The sequence below is a fragment of the Heteronotia binoei genome, chromosome 7 (genome assembly GCF_032191835.1).
Source record: "Heteronotia binoei isolate CCM8104 ecotype False Entrance Well chromosome 7, APGP_CSIRO_Hbin_v1, whole genome shotgun sequence".
Lineage (NCBI taxonomy): Eukaryota > Metazoa > Chordata > Lepidosauria > Squamata > Gekkonidae > Heteronotia > Heteronotia binoei.
In genome coordinates this window covers 1920928-1928663 of record NC_083229.1, presented here as the reverse complement: position 1 = coordinate 1928663, position 7736 = coordinate 1920928, and the positions used below count along the sequence as shown (strand labels likewise).

At 50.7% G+C, this 7736-nt stretch overlaps 1 protein-coding gene across 1 annotated transcript; it reads right to left on the bottom strand.

The window, feature by feature from the left end:
- Positions 1 to 728: 728 nt before the first annotated feature.
- Positions 729 to 7476, bottom strand: LOC132574808 (flap endonuclease 1-like). The gene is made up of 3 exons (XM_060243043.1): positions 7395 to 7476; positions 2465 to 2555; positions 729 to 852 (listed from the first exon to the last, which is right to left on the bottom strand). Exons 1-3 carry the CDS (start codon positions 7474 to 7476, stop codon positions 729 to 731), a joined length of 297 nt encoding a protein of 98 aa, XP_060099026.1.
- Positions 7477 to 7736: the final 260 nt, after the last annotated feature.

The window sequence follows — 7736 nt, the reverse complement described above, 5'->3', positions numbered from 1 at the left end:
CCAGGAGACTTTGGGGGTGGAGCCAGGAGACATTAGGGGTGGAGCCAAGATCAAGGCTGTGACAAGCATCATTGGACTCCAAAGGGAGTTCTGGCCATCACATTTAAAGGGACGGCACACCTTTTCAATTCCTTCCTTCCATAGGAAATCGTGAAGGATAGGGGCACCTTTTTGGGGGGCTCAGAACTGGCCTCCCCTGGTCCAATCTTTTTGAAACTTGGGAGGTATTTTGGGGAGAGGTGCTAGATGCTATAATGAAAATTTGGTGCCTCTACCCCAAAAAACAGCCCCCCCAGAGCCCCAGATACCCGCGGATCAATTCTCCATGATTTTCTAAGGGAATAAATCTCCATAGGGAATAATAGAGTTCCGTCCCCTCCCCCTGCTTTCTGACGACCCTGAAGCGGGGGGAGGGCCTCCAACCTGGTCTGGGTTGGAAAATATCTGGAGACTTGGGGGGGTGGAGCCAGGGAGAGGGTGGAGTTTAGGGAAGGGAGGGGCTTCAGCAGGGTCCAATGCCATAGAGCCCACCCTCCGAGGGGAGGGGCTTCAGCAGGGTCCAATACCATAGAGCCCCCCCTCCAAAGCAGCCATTTTCTCCAGGGGAGCTGATTTTTGCCAGCTGGAGATCAGTTGTAAAAGTGGGAGATCTCCAGGCCCGACCTGGAGGCTGGCAACTCTATGGTCTTTCTTTGCTAGCTCACAAGACCAGCAGTACTCCAGGCACATCAGGAAATCTCTCTTACGAACCACTGGCTCCTTGAGGGCTGCGGCTGTCCATCAAAGACATACACTGGTTTGATGCCGTTCTCCAGGAGATGCAACGTCCGGTAAAAGAGTCCCTGCAAATGACTGGCCCAGAGAAAGAGCTGGTTAAGCAGGGATGAGTCTGGCAGGACTCACGTGGAAGGATTTGGATATTCTGGGGGTGGAATGGGCCAGCTGGGAATAGCAGGGGGGAGCATGCAAAGGATTAAAGCATGTGGGCCAAGGAGAGTGTGATAGAACAGTCCAGCCCACCCCAAGGCTGCCTGCTTCTCATCAGCCGGCCCAGGAGAACTTGGCAACGTTTCATTTATTTATGGAGCTCAAGGTGTGTAAAAATAAAATACATCAAATAGAATACAGAGAAAAACATTGCAAGCAACACTTTGAAATCAGTTTAGGACTTCTTTAATCTACTAGACATATGAACCTATGAAGCTGCCTTCTACAGAATCAGACCCCCCTCGGTCCATCAAACTCAATCTTGTCTTCTCAGACTGGCAGCGGCTCTCCAGGGTCTCAAGCTGAGGTTTTTCACACCAACTTGCCTGGACACTTTTTAGTTGGAGATGCCGAGGATTATAATAATAATAATAAATTTTATTTGTACCCCGCCCTCCCCTGCCGAAGCAGGCTCAGGGCGGCTAACAATACGGTGACCAATGGTGCACCAACAATAAAACAGTTACATTAGAAACATTAAAAATTAATTGACCTTAAAAACCTGATTAAAACAATTAACTAAAACATATTATAACGCTATCCTTGACGCTCTTCTAGTTGATGCTGATGGCGGATTTTCTTCGTTATCAGTATAATTCAGGATTGAACCTGGGACCTTCTGCTAACCAATCAGGTGCTCTACCACTGAGCCACCACCCCTCCCCATATAAAGAGGCTTCATATGAAGCTGCTTTCTACTGAATCAGACGCTCTTTGGTCCATCAAAGTCAGTCTTCTCTACTCAGACCGGCAGCTGCTCTCCAGGGTCTCAAGCTGAGGTTTTTCACGCCTACTTACCTGGACCCTTTTAAGTTGGAGATGCTGGGGACTGAACCTGGGACTTTCTGCTTACCAAGCAGATGCTCTACCACTGAGCCACCATCCCTCCCTAACACTTATGAGGCTCTCCAGAGTCTCAAGCTGAGGTTTTTCACGCCTACTTGCTTGGACCCTTTTTAGTTGGAGATTCCGGGGATTGAACCTGGGACCTTCTGCTAACAAAGCAGGTGCTCTACCACTGAGCCACCGTCCCTCCCTAACACTTATGAGGCTCTCCAGAGTCTCAAGCTGAGGTTTTTCATGCCTATTTGCCTGGACCCTTTTTAGTTGGAGATGCCGGGGACTGAACCTGGGACCTTCTGTTTACCAAGCAGATGCTCTACCACTGAGCCACCATCCCTCCCTGACCTAAAGAAAACTATCTTCAGCTGACTCCTAAAGACAGAAAGGGAGGCAACAGGGTGTTTCAAAATCACGGGGCAGCCACTGAAAAGGCTTTCTCTTGGGTACCCATCAGTCAAGCTCTTTTGGCACATGGGATCGTCAAGAGGGCTTCCTGCTTGTTTCCCATGCAGGGAGAAGACAGTCCCTCAGATACCTTGGTGTATAGGAGAAGACAGTGCCTCAGATACCCTGGTCCCAAGCCATGCAGGTCAAAAACAACACCTTGAATTGGGTCCGGAGCAAAGCCACCCACCTGATATTCTGTCCCTCGCGGTTGGTGATCTTCGGCATGGCAGTGCGGAACTGGTAAATCGCCACAGAGACATCCAAGGCCACAACATTGTCTGGGTGGGGGGAGAAAAGGAAGGGAGGGGTCGATGCCATCATGGAGAGACACACCTGCCATCTCTTCCTGCTGTCCAAAGGAAGAAGCCACATGCCCGCTTCCAGCCCAGGCAGACTCAAGACCACTGGCTGCGGATCGGTCACCACTTAGAGGGCTGGGGCCTAGAAGTGCGGGTCAGCCCTACCAAGGGGGGCGGCAGGAAGGCCAAGAAGGTGACATAAGGCGAGCTCAATGGAAAATTTGGGTTTGCTTCTGCATAATGTGAAAAATGGCCAGGAAACACAGGCTGCTGCTCAGTAACATTATCTGTTTATCTAGCTGCCCTGAGCCTGCTTTGGTGGGGAGGGCGGGGTATAAATGGAATTAAATAAATAATTGTATAAACATTAAACCTGACAAATGAAATATAAATGTGGTAAGCAGGGGAGGGGGAAAGTTAAATTGGCATTCCGTCAGTGATCCTTCTTTCCGGACCAATGTTTTCATCGTTGCTTTTATGTCTTCGCATGGATTTGACTTAGGCTTCCCAATCCCCAGGTCCCAGCCGGGGATCCCCTGGTTTTACAGGCTTCCCCCTCCCCCAGCCAGCTGGAGAAGCCCCACCCCCAAAGCCATTATGCACCTCCATGAACAATTCCCATAAGGAATGATGGGGAATTGATCTGCGGGTATTGGGGGCTCTGGGGGGGCTGTTTTTTGAGGTAGAGGTGCCAAATTTTCAGTATAGCATCTAGTGTCTCTTCCCAAAACGCCCCCCAAGTTTCAAAAGTATTGGACCAGGGGGTCCAATTCTATGAGCCCCAAAAGAAGGTGCCCCTATCCTTCATTATTTTCTATGGAAGGAAGGCATTTTAAAAGGTGTGCTGTCCCTTTAAATGTGATGGCCAGAACTCCCTTGGAGTTCAATTCTGCTTGTCACACCCGTGCTCCTGGCTCCGCCCCCAATGTCTCCTGGCTCCACCCCCAAAGTCTCCTGGCCCCACCCCCAAAGCCCCCAGATATTTCTTGAATTGGACTTGGCAACCCTCATTTGACTTCTGTTTTTAATTGCTTTAGTGACGTGCGTTTTTTGTGGGGGGGTGGGGTAGGTTTTAAAATGTGATCTTGTTAGCAGGGCTTCTGAGGGGTTCTGAATGCAAGGGAGGGATGGTGGCTCAGTGGAAGAGCATCTGCTTGGGAGGCAGAAGGTCCCAGGTTCAATCCCTGGCATCTCCAAAAAAGGGTCCAGGAAAATAGGTGTGAAAAACATCAGCTGGAGACCCTGGAGAGCTGCTGCCAGTCTGAGAAGACAATATTGACTTTGATGGACCGAGGGTCTGGTTCAGTAGAAGGCAGCTTCATAGGTTCAATGGCAGGCATCATGTAAGGGGTGCAAGAGGGAGAGATTTGGAGTTTGCCATTTTGTTTTGCCTTTAGTAGAACAATGTTAACTGCTATCGTCAACTGCCTGGCTGGAACCACCAAGAAAAGTGAGATGTTAATGTTTTAATTCATAAATAAATTTGTTGGCTGCCTTTGGTGGCCCTTCTGAGGATAGAAAGGCAAGAAATAAATTTTATAGATACATAAAATCCAGTTAACTTTGCAGATGGGTCTCCATCCAACAGTACGTGGGTCACACTTCATAAGCTTTTACTGCATTATCTTGAACATATGAAGCTGCCTTATACTGAATCAGACCTTTGGTCCATCAAAGTCAGTATTGTCTTCTCAGACTGGCAGCAGCTCTCCAGGGTCTCAAGCTGAGGTTTTTCACACATATTTGCCTGGACCGTTTTTTGGAGATTCCAGGGATTGCACCTGGGACCTTCTGCTTCCCAAGCAGATGCTCTACCACTGAGCCACAGCCCCATTCATGGCTCTCCAGGGTCTCAAGCTGAGATTTTTCACACCTATTTGCCTGGACCCTTTTTGGAGATGCCAGGGATTGAACCAGGGACCTTCTGCTTCCCAAGCAGATGCTCTACCACTGAGCCACCATCCCTCCCCTTCTGTCTTCACAATCCAGTTTCTGCCTCATAATACTTCACATCTTAAAACAGTTTTTGTTTTGCATTAGTTTTCTAGGTATGCTATCCTAAATCCCATTGCATCATTTACTAGATGTTTTAAGATTAATTGAATTGTTTCCTACAGTTTTAAAGTCTGCTTTGAGTCTTGCTGAAAAAAGGAAAGAAGGAAGGAAATGTGAAAACTACTGAGACGACAATCATGTGCACCTTATACAGGTCAGCAAGGATGTCATGGGATGGTAATGCCACCTTTCTGCAGAGCCTTCTGTCAGCTGAGACACCTGGTACAGGTACAGGCAAATTTAGAACAGCTGTTCTGATCATTCACTTGTGCGCACCAAAGGAGGGGCAGAGACTGACAAACATTTAGGTGCATCCAGAAATTCAGTAAAGGTAGTCCCCTGCGCAAGCACCAGTCGTTTCTAACTCTGGGGTGACGTTGCTTTCACAACGTTTTCACGGCAGACTTTTTACGAGGTGGTTTGCCATTGCCTTCCCCAGTCCTCTACGCTTTCCCCCCAGCAAGCGGGAGACTCATTTGACCGACCTTGGAAGGATGGAAGGCTGAGTCAACCTCGAGCCGGCTACCTGAAAACTCAGCTTCTGCCGGGGATCAAACTCAGGCGGTGAGCAGAGAGTTCAGACTGCAGTACTGCAGCTTTACCACTCCGCGCCAAAGGGCACAGTGTTAAATACAAAACTAACAACCACAGTGTTAAATACAAAACTAATCTGCTCTAGCTTCTGTGTTCATTTATCTGCACGAGCAGCGCATTCACAGCCACTAATGCAGAAACACTAGAAGTTGCAGCCCACTCTAAAATAGTTCATTACCCACTACTCTCTACTCATGCTGAACAAAATGGGCCAGGAGTTCAGATTCAGGGAGGGACGGTGGCTCAGTGGTTGAGCATCTCCTTGGGAAGCAGAAGGTCCCAGGTTCAATCCCCGGCATCTCCAACTAAAACTGACTGGTTTTTATGCTTAATTTTAATTGTTAAATTTAAAGTTTTATCATTTATGTTAAGGTCTAAGTTGTTGTTAGCCGCCCTGAGCCGCCTAGGCGGGGAGGGCGGGATAGAAATAAAAGTTATTATTATTATTATTATTATTATAAAAAAGGGTCCAGGCAAATAGGCGTGAAAAACCTCAGCTTGAGACCCTGGAGAGCCGCTGCCAGTCTGAGTAGACAAGACTGACTTTAGGGAGGGGCAGTGGCTCAGTGGTAGAGCATCTGCTTGGTAAGCAGAAGATCCCAAGGTCAATCCCTGCCATCTCCACATAAAAATGGTCCAGGCAAACAGGCATGAAAAACCTGAGCTGGAGACCCTGGAGAGACGCTGCCAGTCTGAGTAGACAAGACTGACTTTAGGGAGGGGCGGTGGCTCAGTTGTAGAGCATCTGCTTGGGAAGCAGAAGGTCCAGGTTCAATACCTGGCATCTCCACTAAAAAAAGGGCACAGGCAAATAGGCATGAAAAACCTCAGCTGAAGACCCTGGAGAGCCGCTGCCAGTCTGAGTAGATAAGACTTACTTTGATGAACCGAAGAGGGTCTGATTCAGTAGAAGTCAGCTGCTTATGTTCATATGTTCAAAAAACAGTTTGAAAAGAGATGGGGGGGGCGGGGAGAAACAGTCTTTGTCATTAGGGTTTGTAGAATCTTTCGGGCTCAAGTGCCGTGTTCTACTGGAGAAAGTTTTTCTTCCAGACGTTTCGTTCTCGGCTATGGAGAACATCCTCAGTGGCGTTGCAGCCGGAGCAGGCGCTCAGACCTTCTTGGCTGCTGTGCATTGAGTGAGGCCAGGGCTGCTGGAGAGCTGCTATTTCTCCTGCTCCGGCTGCAACGCCACTGAGGATGTTCTCCGCAGCTGAGAACGAAACGTCTGGAAGGAAAACTTTCTCCAGTAGAACACGGCACTTGAGCCCGAAAGATTCTACAAACCCTAATGATGTTACCAGCCGTGAAAACCTGAAATCTCTGATAGTCTTTGTCATGTTGGTGTCCTCAAGAAACACATAGCTAAAGACCGAACTGCAATGCCACTGATGGCCAAGGGAAACAGAAGATGTCTAAAAAAGCCAGCCTGAAAAGCTCAGACTAGCCTGAGCTTGAAAATCAAGCAGGGTCAGCCCAAGTGAGTACTTAGATGGAAGGCCGCCATGGAAGGGTTGCTACACAGACGAAGGCAAAAGCAAACCACCTCTGAACGTCTTGCCTTGAAAACCCCACGGGGGATGACTTAATGACACCTAATTATTATCATCAAAGAAGCCGGCACGACTGCACAAAAGGCCGAGGAGGCAAGGACAGTGCAAGGGAAGCTGTTAGGTTGAAACAGGAAGGTCCTCTGCTCAGGATGGATGTAGAAATGTTAATGGGTGACAAAGAGAAGGTGTAGTTACTCATACTTCTGTCTTGCCTTCCTTTTCCCAAAAGAGGAACTGTGTGCAACCTTAAATTGGACTTGGCAACCCTAATACACACACCCACACACACACTGTGGCTAATAGCCACATTACTCAGCGTGTGCGATCACAAGACCCACTCCACCCAGCGCGCTCCACCCGGAAGAAAGGGCTGCTGGGGAGGGAGGGGGGGGAGGGATCCAGGGCCTGGCTCCACCCCCCGGGGGCCTCCCCCTCGCCAAACCCCGCCCTCCCGGGGGGCCGCCACCCCCAAGGCCCCAGGAACCCCCCGACCCAGAGCGGGCAACCTGAGCGCGGCCAGCTTGGAGAGCTCCAACTGCAGAGCGCGCCGCCCCTCGCGGCTCCCTCCAGCTGGGACCCCTGCAGCTGGGACCTCCTCCTCCTCCTCTGTCCTCACCGCGGTAGCGGCCCAGCGGGACGGAGCGCACGGCCTCGGGCGCCTCCTCCTTGATCAGCTCGGCCAGCTTGGCGATCCCCATGGCGCTCGAGCCGGGCACGGGAGAAGGCGGCGCCCGCAGGAAGCGGCGGGGAGGGGCGCAGGCGCCAGCGGCCGCCGGGAACCACAAGGCCTCGGAGCAGGTGCAGAGATCCCGGCGGAGGGGAAGCCGGCGGCCCCTCGCTGCTGCCGCCGCCGCTGTGGGCCCGCCCGAGGAGGAGAGCCGACTCCCGCTCTGTCTGCACCGCCGGCACTCTGCACGCGCCCCGAGCCAGTGGGGAGGCAGGGAGGGGGGGACGGTGT

Coding starts and splice junctions, on each gene's coding strand:
- LOC132574808 (XM_060243043.1), bottom strand. CDS start 7,476: ATGGGGATCGCCAAGCTGGCCGAGCTGATCAAGGAGGAGGCGCCCGAG. Junction 2,556..7,394: donor CCCGCTGGGCCGCTACCGCG/GTGAGGACAGAG, acceptor CCCCCCACCCAG/ACAATGTTGTGGCCTTGGAT. Junction 853..2,464: donor CGCGAGGGACAGAATATCAG/GTGGGTGGCTTT, acceptor TCTCTGGGCCAG/TCATTTGCAGGGACTCTTTT.